The sequence below is a fragment of the Lactuca serriola genome, chromosome 2, assembly GCF_051521515.1.
Source record: "Lactuca serriola cultivar US96UC23 chromosome 2, Lser_US96UC23_V15, whole genome shotgun sequence".
NCBI lineage: Eukaryota > Viridiplantae > Streptophyta > Magnoliopsida > Asterales > Asteraceae > Lactuca > Lactuca serriola.
In genome coordinates this window covers 22,937,515-22,955,568 of record NC_136409.1, presented here as the reverse complement: position 1 = coordinate 22,955,568, position 18,054 = coordinate 22,937,515, and the positions used below count along the sequence as shown (strand labels likewise).

The following is an 18,054-nucleotide window of genomic DNA, read 5'->3' as shown; positions in this document are numbered from 1 at the left end:
ACAGTGTAACACTCATCAAATGTCTTAATCAAGGTGGTCTTAATATACCCAAACATCTCGGGAATCTCTGTTCAGATGGCTGCGACCACCTCCTCATGAATCATCCTGCGAATCTCCTCATCACTGGTACCACTGCCCCCTGTGTTGTGGCGCGTGCCCACCATGATGTCCCTATATGAAACACAACACAAAATAATCAGAGACTCACAGCAACATTAATTCCTAGTCTAAGGCATCACAAATTAGGCCACTCTAGTCCTAGGATATGAAATACCTAACCTACTTTCTAGCATGCATAATATATATCTCATAATATCTTGTAGCACATAAAATAAGGGTATTTTGGGAAATCACCGCTCGGGCGCTGGCTGATTGTACACACTACTCCTTTCCGCTTTTCTCTTGAAAACTCTTACTCGTTTTTATGAAAGATCATTTTTTTATTGAAATTTTTTCTCAAATCCTCAGTTTGAGTCCTAAGATACCCAGAGGTGTATCCGAATCCCTCAAACCAAGGCTTTGATACCAACTTGTAACAACGTAAATTTTGAAACAAAATTTTCCTTTTTTATTATAATAAAAACACATATCACATTTCTCAAAACACCAATTATCCATCAACAATATAGTTTTCAAAAGTATTTATTACAATCTAGGATCCATAAAACATATAAATCCGGCTTGGTGGGTGTGAGTACAATCAAGCGGGTGCTTTCCCACGATCCTCGGAAGTATCTGAAACACAAAAACACATAACACTGTAAGCACGAATGCTTAGTGAGTTCCCTAAAATACCATGTACAAATAATTAGCCACTCAAGGCTACAACTCTGGAAGACCGTCTTGGTCAATGTGTCTAAGTGGGACCCTCCAGTCCCACAACTCGTTGGACCCTCTGGTCCGGTCTGTTTGAGAACCCTCCGGCCTAAGAGTTCGTTGGACCCTCTGTTCCAGTCTAACCAACAAATAATGTAGCATACAATATATATCACACAAACATGCATAACTCAAGAAAGCACATAAGACCCTCTGGTCACACATAGCTAACACTCTAGGTAAAGTATAATGTGAAGACTCACCTCGAAGTAAGCAAGCTAGTACACCTTGTACACGAATCACCGAAACAACCTCCGCCTAATACACATGGTGATTATCTCTAATTAGACCAATTATTCTAATATGCTCCTACTAACCCCTCTCTAACTCATGGTAAGGCTAAAAGACTATTCTACCCCTCCAGGGTCTCCATTACTCATAGTTGGTCTAAACTCCAAAAGTCAACGGAAGTCAACTTGACTCAACAGTCCATGTTGACTCAACTCACCGAGTGCACCGGGAGGACTCGTCGAGTCCCCTCGTTACCTCAGAGGCCTTATGAAAACCAACTCTACTCGTCGAGTAGACCCGTCTACTCGTCGAGTTACAGCGTAATCAGACTTTATCAAGTAAATCCTAATCGACTTGTCGAGTCTACACATGGACTCGGCGAGTCCATCCAGTCCATACTCCCATTCAGATGTTTTTGGGCAAATCTATCACTCCAAACACTAGATCTAGAATCCCTAGGCTTGAGTGTCACGTAAAGCTTCGATATTTATGTTCATGCATGGCATATATGCTTCATAACGCCATTACAAGCCCCAAGAAAGGTTAAATGCACATGAGCTTGCCTCCAGCTCAATAAAGCTCGAATCATTGGACTCTTAATACCTTCTCTAGTCCAGCTCTGAGGTTCTAACCTCAACCATGTTCAAATAACTCAAAGACACAAGATGATTTTGGAGAAAACCCTAGAAACTCCCCAAAATGAGATCTAACAAAAATGTGGCCAGGGTAAGAGCTTTTTATCTCAAAAGAGAAGCTAATGACAAAAGAATGCAAGATCCACATCCTTCTCTTGATTAGATCCACCAAGCTCTTCCAATATTTCCTCCAAAATGCACAAGAATGCTCAAAATGGAATCTCTCTCTCTCTCTACATAACGAAAAGGAAGGTTAGGGTTTCTCTCTGGGGAAGGTGGCCGCAAAGGTAGGCCATAACGGCCTTTAAATAGGCCACAAGCCCGAGAAATTAGGGTTTCCTTCACCAGCGCTGACTCGTCGAGTCGGCTCACGGACTCGTCGAGTCCATTCATTAATCCACGTCACCATTCACGTCTCTACTCGACGAGTTGAGGCACCAACTCGTCGAGTCACTCCTCATGCCTCAAAATAAAATACATAAAATATTATACCTGGAAATCCGGATGTTACATTCAAAATCCTTCACAACCACACCAAAATCACTCTCCAAAGGTCTCTCACACACTCACGAAGGTATAAGGCTCGAACTAGGGTTTCTCTAGGCTGTAAGGACGATGAGAGAGGCTACAAATGAGCTATAAGTTCTTTAAGTAGGGTACAAATCCCTGAAATCTAGGGTTTCCCTTTATAGCGTCTACTCGTCGAGTTGGGTCTTCCAACTCATCGAGTAGATCCTAAGTCCAACGTCCAAAAATGATTTCTACTTGATGAGTTGGAGTTCCCCAACTCGTCGATTTCCAGTCTAAAACCCTAAAATAACTTAGAAAATCAAATAATACCTGGAACAAGCATTACAAAAAAAAGTCTGGATCTGCAAGCTCTAAGGCAACCAACACTTCTCCAATGAGTTATTCTTCTTCCAAATGCACCATATCCTTCCTAATGGGGGTAGGTTTTTGAATTTAGGTTTAGAGGGGATGAAGGTTGAGAATGGAAATGGTTTGGGGAAGTTAATGAGCTTAAATATGGCTCAAAACCCTCACATTAGGGTTTGCATCTGACCTATGTATGCCCCACGTACTGGGTTGGTCATCCAGGATCAATTATGCCTAGTACGCCTAATGTTCGCTCCGTATGCCCCATGTACTCGACTTACCCCAAAATCTTTATAACTTCAAACGGTCATAACTTCTTCGTTTTTGACGATCATTATATCCATGGAAAGGTATTCAGGAGCTCTACAATCCTATCTAATTTATTTTGACTTAAAACACCTTGAACTAAAATCTTTAATTCTTAAAGTAAGCCTGAAACACTACTTTTCGTATTTCACCCTTTGACTCCAAAGTACAACCGAACTCTTGGATCACATAATCTACATTACCCACATCCAAATGGGTCTAAACCTCTCTTTCCCCAAAACCCGAAGCCTTATGATTCTTGATCGTCGGGTCACGACCCCGAATTATGAAATGACTTGAAACATGGTGTTACAATACAACCATGAAAAAGTTTATGAGTTGGCAGTCAGAGGTTGAGTGAGATGTTAGATTCGAAAATGAAGAAGGCTAGTTCAACTGGTATTTTTTTATTTGCAATTATGGATTTTTAATATGAATATATTTTATACCAAATGTTCGAATTTAGAAAAAGAAAAGCGCCGAAGATTGGATTTTGGCCAAGACAAAAAATATGAAACTGAGGATGTTACGAAGGCTGGTATGACTCTTTCTTGTAGAAGTTTCTCAACATTTAACCACACACATTTTAAAAGTGACTTTCAAGATCACATATCTATGATCTTTATGTTGCTATGTAGAAGTACTTTTTTCGGGCTAGATTGTAGATAGCAAAAGCTAAAAAGAAGGAAGGTGTTGACCCTATCACCTATGTTTTTTACCACATGAAGATCAACACTTGAACCCAAAACACATATTTGATTTGCCTAATTCATAATGGTAATGCACGTTAACGCAATCATTTTTGCACATAATATTTATTTTAATCGAAAAATCATTGATTAATCTGCAATAAGTGATCTTAGTCCTTTGCGGTGGCTGTTATATGTTGGAATCTTGACACCTAGCTGTACATAAGCAACTATAGTTACTTGGGTGATAGTTTTTTTTCAAGTGTTTAATTATATTAGTACTAAAATAACTTAATTTGACATTCTCGATGTTAATTAGATACTAAAAAATGGAATGCAACATCTCTGTTTAGAAAATTTCAAATCCAATTCCATAATGCACATTCGAAATCAATTTTGTTTCTTTATTTTTAGTGATTCCTATTAATGGAAAAAATGATATTTCCAACTACAAAAATTATGGAAAAGGATTTTTGGTTATTTTAATGACATATGTTTATAATCCGTGAAAATCACTATTATAAAATTAATTAAACTTTCATAACAAAAACTCAAACTTCACTACAAGAAAAATGGGTATCAGAGACTGATATAATCAGTCTTTGATGAGAATTAGAAACTGATTTAGTTAGTCCCCAGCTAATCCCTGAAACCTACTCGTAGATAGTGGATTTTTTATGTATTCGGGACTGAAAATTAGTCCCTAATATATGAAAGTATCAAAGACAGAAGATCAGTCTTTGAAACCATCTTATTCGGTCTCTAATGTGTTTTCTTTGAATCCCAACTTTTATGCCATATCAGTCCCTTATACTATCTTTTAGGGACAGAATATCAGTCTTTCATGCTATATCATTCAGTCTCTAATACTTTCACTTAAATCTTTAGTTTATTTCGTATCAACCCTTGATACTATCTATCAAAGACAAAATATTAGTTTTTAATACTATCATGTTCAGTCTCCAATGTCTTTTCTTCAAGTTCAACTTAAATCATATTAGTCTTTAATAACAAAAAAAGATACACGATTTACGTGTCTTAATGTTAAGTCTTTTAAACTAAATATAGTTATATACTTTTCACAAATTTACTAATTTTTTAAATTAAATGACAATTAATGTCTCATAATACAAAATAACATCATACACAAAAAAAGACAATTTACTTCACAATATGTAATATGTCAAATATAAAAAATATTCCAATGCTAAACAAATGTAATACATTAACTTTTTCATCATATTATATCAATTTCCTAACAAAACACAATATCCAATTAAGACATGTTCAGACCCATTTACCTAGCACAAATGAACTAATTCAAACGTGATCAATCCTCTCCTGGTAATGTGCTCAACTAGATGTGTGGTTCTCATGGTGTTGTGGTTCTCGTTTCTGTAACTATCACCTGATGATTGCCAATTGTGAGAAATCGTCAATTGTGAGAGAAGGTGCCCGAAACAGATTATGGCATTGTACTTTGTAAGCCAAATTCTAAAAAATCTATCTAGTTGGATGGAATGAAATGAGAAAATGAATGGGATGGACAAGGTAATGGAATGAGAGATTGCATTCCATGATATGTTGTCATGTAAAAATGGAAAAGATTTTTGTATGAATTTTTTTATATTATTAGTAAAATACAATATATAATTCAATCCCTGTTCTATAGATTATTTTAATTATAATTAATGAAATTTAAATAAATAATAAATAACTAAATATATTAAAGGCTCATTAAAACCCGAATAAGTTGTAATAAAAATTATATTTATTTAGCTATTTAGAAAATGGTATTTAGTTAAACATAATGAATTATATAATAGGATTGGTGTTATTAAGAACTACAAAATTAAATATGGGTTACATTCCAATTTTATATTCCATTTCTTGATGGATTAAGAGAAAACATGCCTAAGGGATGAAAGTAATCGTTCATCCCATTCCATTGGGGAAAACACACAGATTTTTGTTAATTCCAATAGAATCAACCATGCCATTCCTTCCCTGATTCCATCATGCCACAAACTATCTATAAAAGTACAAAAAAACCATGTCATTCGTTTGTTCACATACCTAATGTCCCTTCAAGTTGTGATACAGTGAGGTGCATCCATTGATCTAGTAGCAATTCTGCAAATCTATAATTCCGTTAAAAACTTTAATGTTAGTAAAATCAGCAATCACTAAAAATAAAATATCTTCGTAAGAAAACAACTAACAAAAAGCATAGTCTAAACCTTTGTAATTTTATTTGATTACCTTCAGTTTAAAATCCTATGAAAGCAAAATATTAGAGGCCTTAATATCCCTATGAATAATCCTTCGTTGACAACCCTCATGAAGATACAAAAGACCTGAAGCAACACTTGTGGATGGAGGCATCAATTGCTAGTGATGAAAGAAGATGCACGAAGACTAAGATAAAGGAAACATGGTCGATGGCTTCTCTCTTTGACCAAGACCATTGCTGAAAAGTAATATCATTCATTTACCTACACCACTTTATCGCAGATAGGAACTTGTAGCAGCAACTCTATACCTTCTCCAAATCTGAAACATTTTTAGCCATAAAAAATATAGAAAATTCTTTTTACACCTGCTGTGCATGGAAATCAACTACAACAAAGTTGTCTTAGTTAACTTTAGTAGTAATTCATGAAGGAATTTAGTAATTACCCTCTATAAAGTATAACCATACATTTAAATCTAAAATTCTTAAAAGGAAACAAAAAGTGGAACTACCATTCAATAATTAAAGTTCGAAATATGAGCAAAAGCAAAGTGGTATTGTTTTATATTTTAAAACCATCTGTTCCAGAACCTAAAATACAAGATTTACCTTATTTTGAACATCAGTACTGACACCTTTAGAAGTTGGTAACTCCTTGAGTTGCTCGCTTTCTATCATCAAAAATGGATTCGTCTATAATAGGAATTTTGATCTGTATGTATACAAGAGATTATGATCAGATATGTTATCTTGTATAATCTTTGTTTATAGTTTCTTAATATAATATGTTCCTCCAGTTTAGTGAACCATTGTTCCACTCAAGCCTAAAAATTTAACTCAAAAAGAAAAAAAAACAAAACAGGTGTGGTGTTTTGGATTTACAGTGTTGATGATTAATATGTTTGGTGAAATCTAACTTATTAAAGGAGAACGTCTCTCACCTCTGTCATTTGGTTTTAGTCTACGTATTAGATCAATAAATCAAAAATTTTTAAAAAAACATATATGTATTTGTATGTGTGTGTGTGTGTGTGTATATATATATATATATATATATATATATATATATATATATATATAGACACACACAAAGAGAAAGAGAAAAGAGAGAGAGAGAGAGAGAGAGAGAGAGAGAGAGAGAGACTCCTTGTTAGACGAATGAGAAGTTCAAAGAACGTATTTTGCAAGAGACTGAAACGCAAAAAAAAGACAAATAACTTCAAATATCTAGTCGCATAGAACCACCTCCATGAATCTAATTAGTTGATTTCATAAGATAACACTTAAATGGGAGATAGAACCCTAAATCGCTTTCTATGTTTTGAAATAGTGTATTTGAGGAGAGGAGGTACTGATTAATTTACATGTAGGGTGCTTATAAAATAGCCAAGCGAAAATCAAAAGTAATTAAACAAATGGGAAGATCAAAGTCTTTTAACAATTGCAATTGCCGACTCATGGTGTATCATCCCCAATCCTCTTATTTTCCTTCTCCATAACCACCACTTTCCTGTATCTAACAAGAATTTCCATTAAAACATTATGAAAATTATGAACCCAAGAATCGGAAAGGGAAAATAGAGGATCAAGGGAAGACTAGAAAACATTTCACATGCCTGTTAGAGCCGATGTAGAGACATAGAATCCTGCCAATGTAGTAGACAAAGAAGAAGGGCGGAATAGAAAAGAGCAGGTGACAGTTTAGCAGTAGACACAACCAAGGAGGTGAGCTGGAATTAAGTTTTATGATTATAAATTGGGGTGTTCGTTTGGATGGATCGGTTTGATCCGATCCAATCAAGTGAATCCAAATTGATTTCGGTTTTCAAAACATGGATTCGAATAGTCCAAATTAAATTCAACTTTGATCCGATCCAATTTAATTACAATTCGGTTGGATCGGTTTTTATAATTCGGTTTTCAAAACATTTTAAAACGACATATAATTATAACATTACCTAAATTTACACAAGAAACAAAAACAAATTATTTAGTTGTGATTTGATATTTATAAAGAACTACTAAGAACATATATTATAATTAAATATTTTATAGATAGATAACTTTTGAGAGAAAATGCATATTAATGTTTTTTTATCGGGTGAAACGTTTTGGACCTATTTGAAAAAATAAATTACAAAATTAATAAATAACTATAGATATATATGATAAATATAATAATAAATATTTATTCGGTTTTTTTGAAATATTTGGTTCTTATTTTATAAACCAAAAACCAAATCGAAATTCAAAATAATAATTCGGTTTTGTTGAAAAACCAAACAAAAAATTCGAATATCTGAACCAAATAGTGCAATCCAAATTGTCTAATTTGACAATTCGGTTTTATCCAAATAGTGAACAACAATAATTATGAAACAACACTTAGGTTCTTTTTGCCTCAATACATTTTTGGCTCTTTAAAATTTTGGAACATAAACATAAGATATAGAGTCGGAGTTTTAAAAATTTGGATATAAAAAAATTTGTTATTTTTTTATTCGTTTCCTTCCTAAAATAACGTTTTTAGATTAAATTACATATATAGCCCCTGTAGTTTGATGAAATTCACATAAATGTATAATTATAAAATGTGTGTGGAGCTTTTCTTTTTAAAATTTTGTTTGGAATTAAAATATAAAACATAAATGTATAGTTCTAAAATATATACGGTTCAACATATAAATGGAGAGGATTGGTGAAGCAACTTCATCTTCCCGTATAGAACTCATTGATGATCTTTGTCGGTCATGTCTCCTATATTTTGACAACGTCTCCGTTTGTTAAAACTTATATTTCATTGTCTTTCTCTTTCTTGCTTGATTTTGATTTGGCTAATTTTCAATTTTTGTTTGCGATTTAAAAAGGAAATTGATTTTAGTTTTCATGTTTTTTTTCATGAGCGCTAATTTTTTCATCAATCCTTAATGAGTTTCCCTCAAAAGTTAAAATTAACGCTAGACTATTTGAGACTAGAATTATTCCCCAATATGATTCCCTCAAAACCTAAACTGGCGCAAAAAATAGGGACTCAATGTAGTCTCGAATATGTTTGGTCAATCTCTAATGATACATGCATTAACATTAGTCTTAGATGATATTTGAGACTAATTCATCGGTCCTATATAGATGGTATCCAAGACTGATGAAGCGGTGTATGGTGATTTTACTCCAAATTCAAAAGTGGCTATTATATGCAAGACTAAACTTTAGTCCCTAATAAGTTTCTTTCGAAATAGTATTCATGATTGATTCATTAGGCTCTTATTTACAGAATCTATTACTAGATAATCAGTCTTAGATATTAAAATTTAGTTAGTTATAAGTTTTTATTCAAATGCCAAATAGTATATATCTATTAGAAACTAAAATTTAGTGTTTAAAAACTTTTCCATCCAAATGAAAAATTGGTGTAATTGTATCAATGACTAAAATTCAGTCCTTCATAAGTTGCATGCACAATAAAACTAGCACAAGTCTCTCAGAGACTAAAATTCAATCCCACATAAATTCCCCTCCAAAGTCAAAGTTGGTACTAGACTATTTAAGACTAAAATTCAGTCCCCAATATGTTTCTCACCAAACCTTAATCGACGCAAACATATTAGGGACTGATTTTTAGTGTCAAATAAGTTTGGTTAGTTCCTAATAACTCACACATATAAATCGGTCCTAAATTGTATTTGAGACTGATTTATCAGTCTCAGATACATAGTATCCAAGACTGATTAATCAGTCTATGATATTTTAGTCACAAAAGCCCCTATTTTTCTTGTAGTGCTTATTAATCAGTTATTTTAAACAAATTGTTAATTAATTAATATATATATATATATATATATATATATATATATATATATATTAATAATATAAAATTATAATTATTGATTTAAATAAAAGAAGAATAGTTAAAGGTGACTCATAGTAAAAATAGTAAAAGGAGAATAAACTTATTCTTTTATTAGAATAAGGAGATGAGATAACTATGAAATAGATAATCAATAGGTTGACAAAAGACATAACATTAATTAAGAGACATAATAGGTGACAATAGTAAAAGAAGAATAAATATATTCTTTTATTAGAATAAGGAGAGGAGATAACTATGAAGTTTAGTGTAATTGGTAAAGGCTGGAGGGAGTGGTGTCGCACTCCCTCATGAAACCGCAGTGACACGTAGGTGTCACTTCACCCGTTACCACAAAAGTATGGTTTCATACCACACCCAAAGAGTGGTGCTACACTTGGGTATTTTTTTTATTTTTAATAAATAAAATAGACCAATCAGATGAATGTGAGAAAAAGGAACCAGTCACGTTGTTTGAAGGAGTGCTCTGTTGGAAAGCCGCATTGCACTCTCTACCGCACCCAAGGGGCGGTGTTTGTGCTTATGTGGAAAGGGGAGTGCGGTTCAGGCCACACCCACTCTCTCTAGTCTAATGTTTTCTTAATAAAAGAAGAAAACATATTACTTCATTATTTATATAATAATTAAGTCTTTTTTGCCACAATCTACTCTAGCTTCTAGGTAATTATGCCTTATCTTTGACCACGAGTTGAATTCAATATGAAGCAGCTTACAGTTGGGGAAAAAGATTGATGACTAACAATTTGAAAATGAGAAAAAGATCAGAAAATAACATTCATATTACCATAATCATATGCATATATTCTATTGTACATTCATGTATGTCTATACACACTAACATAAGTGGGCAGCAACATAATTAAATACACCACCCATACGAAATATGGACCCTCCTTCTGGTTAATATGAATCACAACAAATTATCCAAAATAAAATTAAATAAGAGTTATTTTAAATAAATGACATATTCTAAAAACATACATTTGGGTCTAAGACTTTGGTTGCCAAGTTAATTACACATGATATAATTTCAGAGCTAATCAATGCGTAATATTGTAAATTTTGTGATAGATAAGCCACGGTCTTATATCCTTTATTATTGCGTAACAACTGTCTTCTAAAACATAGTTTTAGTTTATACCTTAAATTTTGCAGAATAACTCCAAATCCGTGTGTGAATGTTTTTTCTTTACTGATATAAAATTTAGATGCTACGAAGAATAATGCTTAAAGCTTTTGAATTTCACAGCGGATTTCAAACAACAAGATATTATATAACCCCATAACTTAAGCTAGTATATATCCCACACTTTAAGTTAAAGATTTGCAACATCTTTATCAAATCCCATGGGTAAACGAAGTATTCAATTAACGAGAAAAATACTACTTATAAACCAATACTACTAGTCATCTGTCATCAAATCATCTCTACGTAATCGAATGATTGATGCCATTTCGAACATATATTGTTTCCCAATGCTTCTTTCAGTTACAAATGTCATTCTTGTCTACTATCTATTTTCCTCTATTTATTTATGCTACAGCGAGGGAGCACTAAATCTACTTGAAAATGTGTCTATACCAGCAGTCATTACATTCGGAGACTCCTACTTGGATCAGGGTAATAATAATTATATCAACACTATCGTTAAGGCCAATTTTCATCCCTACGGAAAGGATTTCGTTGATGGAAAACCAACAGGAAGGTTCACCGATGGAAAATCACTAGCTGACTTCTTCGGTATTTCTCTCCTTTTTTTTTTTTTTTCTTTTACACATGTGTTTTCATCATGGTCTATGCAAACGAGTTTTATACCAAAATATAATTAATAAAAAATATTTACCACATAAAGTTAGTTTCCATATAATCACCAAATACTGGGAAAAGGATGGTGGGCCTCGTATTTTTATATTAAATAAACGAAAAAAACAATGTCAACATTGACTAATTAATGAGGAAACGTGGTCCTTCGCGTTTTTTCTTGCCTCATGGTTTCCTTTTGCCGGAAAAAATGGATGCCGACAACAAAACCTCCTCCAACCTTCTTTTTTTTTTGGTGGCATGTTGACACGACCACACTTTTATCATAGATAAAGATCGGCAAGAAAGTCAAATGTTTATCTGACATTAAATTTTGGTTGACAAAATTATCATGGTTCAAACTTAAGTTGAATTTGATTTTGTTAAAGCTTAGGGTTTCCTAAAATTTTAACTTTTTGAGGATTGTTTAGCACCAAAAAGAATGATCTCCATAAAAAATGGTAATAGTTTGAAAACAATGATATGATCGGTATGAATGTTGAAGTCTAATTAAAAAGATTAAAATAAAATAATAGAACGCATAAAAAAAATTGGTTTACCATCTTTTGTAATTAAATTTCAAACTGCTATCTTTAGGTAAATATTTTTCAAAATTACAGAACTTCTATGCAAACTATCTCCATGGATTTGTAATTGTGTATATAAGCAAGCCATTTTCTTCACGTGTAATACACAACCTCACTTTTTCCATCTAGTAGACGTAAAGATTTTAGAACCTTTTGTGCTGGAAGTATGTCTCAAGTCGTAGCCACTAAATCCACTTATTAAGTTAACTTTTTTGATGTTGGTTTAAAAATTGGTCGACTATAAAAGATAATAAGTGACCTTTCATTAAATCAAAAGTTATCAATACACTCTTTTCCCACTTATAATCCAAAATTCAAACCATTTAATTTTCTAAAGTGATAAAGTCAACTAAGCCATATATTCACATTGATTTTTTTAGAACTTTAAGAAGCTTTTACCTTTTTAAAACAAGCTAGAATTAAAAAAACAAAGTGTAGCCATACAATCTTTTAATTTTTATTTTATACAAAAAAGTTATAATTCAAGTGACCTTACCACCTTTTAGCCTTTTAAGCAATGCTTCACAAATAAAAACCATAACTTCAAAGTTTGTAGCTATCAACTAGCATTTTTCAGTTTGAGCCTTATAGATACTAGTTAGTTTGGCCAAATGAGACCTATACTCTTATGGTGAAATTACATAATAGAAGATTCGTCAAAAACATCTTTGATCCGTTTATGATATTAATCATTAACCGATCATTGTATTTATTTTTAATTTATCATTTTTAAAGGACTTAGAAAAGTTTAGACATATCACAGTGCATACAAAAATTATCATATTATTATTCTACAATTTATATAATTTAATTAGTTTTTTTCATATAATTTATTGAACTCTAGAAAAATTAAATAGAACATTTATTTAATTTAAGATAAAAATATATTTTTTTCATATAGAAAAATTTAATGGTAATTAAACTCTATATCCATTGAACTTAGCCGTAACATCTTAGTATAATTAAGTTTAATCTATTGAATGTGAACTACACACTCGGCTCCGTTCAACTATTTCATTAAATCTACATTATGGATTACAAAGATTATTTTGTTACAATAAATAAGCTTTTTATACTTTTTATTATTTAAAAGTACTATTTCATCGGTTCTTGTTGGGTCGTTTTATTAATATGTAGTCTTTCTAAAAAACGCATTGAAAGTTAAGAAAAACACTCTACTTTTATAATAACCTTAGCAAGAAAATGTCATCCTTGTAGGTTAACCTTTAGTAACAACCTAATTTCGTCCCCAAAGATTTTGTCTTGAAACTCAATTTCTTATAGTTGCCCCCCTTGTAAAGTTCATAACCAAAAGTAGATAGAAGTTGCTAAAATCTAAGAAATTTGCACTTATTAATAAAACCTCATTTGTTATATTGGGCATAATATATGTTTTCATTAAACTGGAAGGGGTGTAGTGCAATGTCATACGCCATACATGTATTATAAACTTATAGATCATTTCAACTAACAAAACTGCAATTGTTTCATATGAAATTATAAGTCAATGCACTAGGAGTGAAAGAGTATCTTCCAGCATATTTGGACCCTCTCATACAAGACCAAGATCTTAAAACTGGTGTAAGTTTTGCTTCCGGTGGCAGTGGATATGATCCCATAACCCCTACAATTACGGTATGCTTTTTGATTTTTCTTTTAATAATACATTTTCATTCCTACCCTTTGAACTAATTGTTGAATGTATCTCATATGTGTTTATGTGTGTGTGTGTGTGTTCCAACTCGGATGCATATATCGTAAATAGTCTGTTATACCACTATCGAGTCAACTAGAGATGTTCAAACAATACATTGGGAAGCTCAATAAGATCGTTGGAGAAGATGCTACCGAAAATATACTTACCAAAAGTGTATACCTGATTTCAGCAAGCACCAATGATTTTTTTATTAGTTACTCTACTGTTCCTGTTAGAAGAGTCCAATATGATGTTCCTACTTATAATAAAATGTTGGTACAATTAGCCGTAAACTTTGTAAAGGTAATAACTCTTTATCAATCATTTTTTGAATGGTTTTTATATCAATAACTATATGATATTTCTATTTTCTTACTAGACAGAGCATAAATGTTAAGAGATCATTGCTTCAAGCATTCAATAAAAGTTCAAAGAAAACGTTGAAATGAGATATATTAACATACGATTGGTTTTAAATTATTTGAAGGAAATACACAAATTGGGAGCAAGAAAGATAGCTGTCCTTAGCGGGCCCCCAGTTGGCTGTTTACCGGTTCAAAGAACGTTATCTGGTGGAGTACTAAGAAAGTGTGTAGACAACGACAATAATGCAGTACAATTGTTCAATGACATGCTAAAACAACAACTTAAATTTCTTGAAAGCAATCTTCTTCAGTCCAGGGTTGCTTTTGTTGATTTCTACAATCCTTTGATGAGCATCATTGAAAACCCTCACCAATATGGTATCACTATATCCAAAATATTGTTTTACGACTACTTATGTCAAAATTTTAATGATGCTACAAAGTTTTTAGTTATGTCGGTTTTCTCTAAATCGTATTTTGCTAAGTGTCAATTAGTTTTCGATCAATCTACCTTTGTTTTAGAGTGGATATTACAAGTAATCACACAGCGGATAGTATGAGTTATGTTTAATTTGGAGTTACCTTCTAAAATAATTTTAGACTACATTTTTCATATTCACATTGTAGTAATTACTTATTATTATTATTATATTTTTGTACCTTTTGCTAGGGTTGGAGGTTACAGATAAAGGTTGTTGTGGAACTGGAGCGATAGAGGTGCTCTTTCTATGCAACAAACTCAGCCTGACATGCCATGATGACTCTAAATTTTTGTTCTGGGATAGTATCCATCTTTCAGAGAAAGGATGTATTATCTTTGTAAATCAAGTTCTACCAGATTTAGTTAATAGTTTATTCTAAGATAATTGAATTGCACTGGTAGCTAAATTGTTAATGTTAGATAAAACGCCTTTGTTCATGAATAAAGGAAGGCTTACACCTTTAACAAACAATGAGTCTAAACAATGCAGTTAACATTTTGTTGTTTAGCTAATGTTACCAAACTCCCCGTCTTTCCTTGTGTTAGCATTTGAATCTTGACTTTTTTGTGATGTTTCTTCTCAATAAATATATGGATATATTGTGTTACGTATTTGATATCGTTTAATCTATAATACATTTTATTATTTTTCAAATGTCGTAGATGTTTTTTGATGATCAACTAGTTCTTCTTCTTCTTTGATATCACTACTAAAAATTAGAACAAAGAAAATATACTTATTTGATTGTGTAATATCCCTTATTTTTTATCGTAGAAATTGGATTGTATTTTGTATTATTTTCATCAGATAACTAGCGGAAAAAATTTGGGTTTCGCCCTGGGCTGTTTTTTTGTTTTTTTATGAAAAAATGTAAAAGTTTTCACTGTAAGGACAAAAAGTGTCAAAATGGTTAAAGAATTAAACGGGCTGGAATTAACAAGTTTTTAGAAAATAGACCAAAGTTGACAATTCCTTAAAGTTTTGTGGCAAAACATTGAATATTAAAAGGTTCCAAAAAAATGTAAAAGTTTTGATTGAAATGACTAAAAGTGTCAAAATGGCTAAAAAATGAGGGGAAAAGTTGAGAAAAAACATGCAAGTTTACTATTCATAAGGGAAGCGGAAAAACACTGGCTTCGCACCGGACCATTTTTGTGTTTTTTATGAACAAAATGTAAAAGTTTTAACTGTATGGACAAAAAGTGTCAAAATGGCTAAAAAATTAAAGGGGTTGGAATTAGAAAGTTTTTAGAAAAGGGACCAAATTTGTCAATTCCTTAAAGTGTTGAGGCTAAACTTTGAATATTAAAAGATTCCTAAAAAATATAAAATATTTCATTCCAATGACCAAAAGTGTCATGTAACTTACTAAATCGATCAAATTTATGTTTTTTTTCTTCATTGTGTCTAAGAACTTAAAGCATTAAAAGTCGTGACCATTTAATCAACCTTATTAAATTCTAAATGAAAACTAATAGAATAAAAGATAAAAGAAAAACATATTATAACTCAATCAAACTTTTCACAAAATTATTGGATATAGTTTTTCAATTAAAAGACAAAACGCTTAAGTAATATTCGTTAAAAAATATTGGTTTTTTATTTTCTCTAGAAACTTCAAGAATTATTTGCAATAAAAATATATATAATTGATCTTTTTTCATTCCATAATTGAACTTAATTCAATGGTATTTATTGAAAACAAACTAAGAGAAAATGAAATTAGATTTTTTTTTGTTTAAACTACGCCGTTTAAAAGTTTGTATACCTAAGCTTAGGTACTTAACAGCCACATATTTATTTTTCTCATATATATATATATATATATATATATATATATATATATATATATATATATATATATATATATATATGGATGCGTTCAATCGAAAACATTTCTTATCGCGAGAACATTTGAAAACAAATTTGTACCACACAATTTTTTTAATTAAAATTATAAAATAATATTCATATAAATAAATAAAAGTTACAAAAAATTTAAAAAACTCATTAACTAACACAACTCACCACCCACGACCACGACCCACCACCTATAACAACCACTCGCCCCCACCACCCATCACTAACCACCACCACCTATCACTACCCACCACCACCACCACCCACTACCCACCTACCACAACCACCACTACCACCACCAATCACCACCAACCACCACCCGCCACCACCATCACCACCCACCACCATCGCCACCCAACCACTACCACCCGCCACCACCACCCACCTCCACTACTCATCACCACCACCACCCACAACCACTACCTACCGCCCATCACCACCACCAGCCACCACAAGCCACCACCACCATCCACCACTTATTACTACCCACCACCCACCACAACCACCACGCACAACCCACCATCACCACCACCACCACCACCAACCACTACCTACCACCACAATCACCACCCACCACCATCACTACCCAACCACCACCACCACCCATCATCATCAACCAACCAACACCACCCACCACCACTACTTACCACCCATCACTACTACCCGCCACCACCACCCACCACCCATCATTACCCACGACCCACCACCACCCATCACCATCACCACTAACCACAACCACCACCCACCACCACCAATCACCACCTGCCACCACCTTCCACCACACCACCCACCACGCCTACCATTCTTCACCACCACTACCACCTACCTTCCTTCACCAACTACTACCACCACCAAACCAGTTATTACCCATGACCCCCCATCACCTACCACCTACCACCACCAGTCATCACCCATCACCACCACCCACCTCGCCACCACCACATCCCCATCATCACCCATATCCACCACCACCACCACCATATGTGATTAAATTCATATAATCATATAAATAATAAGTTATTATATGTATTTAGTCACATAAATTACATGTGATTAAATACATATAATCACATCCCCTAATCTAATAAATAAAACCATTTCTGCCATGTGGCAATAGCTAAACACTCTTTCACCTAATTTTCCCGCTCAAATTATCTATATGAAATTCCTGTTCTACCCTCATACAGTCATCCCTCTCAAATGTTTTAGAACCCAGTGTATTCATCAATCCCGTAAAATCAGCTAATCATATAATCTTCAGCCGCTCATTGAGCGTAATCCCATTAAATCAGCGAGACCCACTCCATATCTTTTGATGTAAACCCTAATTGTCACAAACTTTCCTGGATTTAGGCTTTACAATATTGAATCGATCGCTCCACCACCTCCACACAAGTGTTCGATTGAAAAGAAAATAGGGAGAGCGATTGAAATCTTCGGACTCATCACCATGTTCAGGTCCGATAGCTTATCTTCCATGTTTCAATTCAACCTTAAGAAATCGAAGATCACCTATCACTTCAGAGCTTGCTCCACCAATAGGTTCGAT

The 18,054-nt window shown here is 33.0% G+C and overlaps 1 protein-coding gene across 1 annotated transcript; it reads left to right on the top strand.

Annotated features, from left to right (window-relative positions):
* Positions 1-11,113: 11,113 nt before the first annotated feature.
* On the top strand, positions 11,114-15,256 carry LOC145090246 (GDSL esterase/lipase EXL3-like). The gene is made up of 5 exons (XM_079028550.1): positions 11,114-11,455; positions 13,607-13,737; positions 13,868-14,101; positions 14,286-14,541; positions 14,834-15,256. Exons 1-5 carry the CDS (start codon positions 11,155-11,157, stop codon positions 15,022-15,024), a joined length of 1,113 nt encoding a protein of 370 aa, XP_078884676.1. The 5' UTR covers positions 11,114-11,154; the 3' UTR covers positions 15,025-15,256.
* Positions 15,257-18,054: the final 2,798 nt, after the last annotated feature.

Coding starts and splice junctions, on each gene's coding strand:
- LOC145090246 (XM_079028550.1), top strand. CDS start 11,155: ATGATTGATGCCATTTCGAACATATATTGTTTCCCAATGCTTCTTTCA. Junction 11,456..13,606: donor ATCACTAGCTGACTTCTTCG/GTATTTCTCTCC, acceptor TGAAATTATAAG/TCAATGCACTAGGAGTGAAA. Junction 14,102..14,285: donor TAGCCGTAAACTTTGTAAAG/GTAATAACTCTT, acceptor AATTATTTGAAG/GAAATACACAAATTGGGAGC.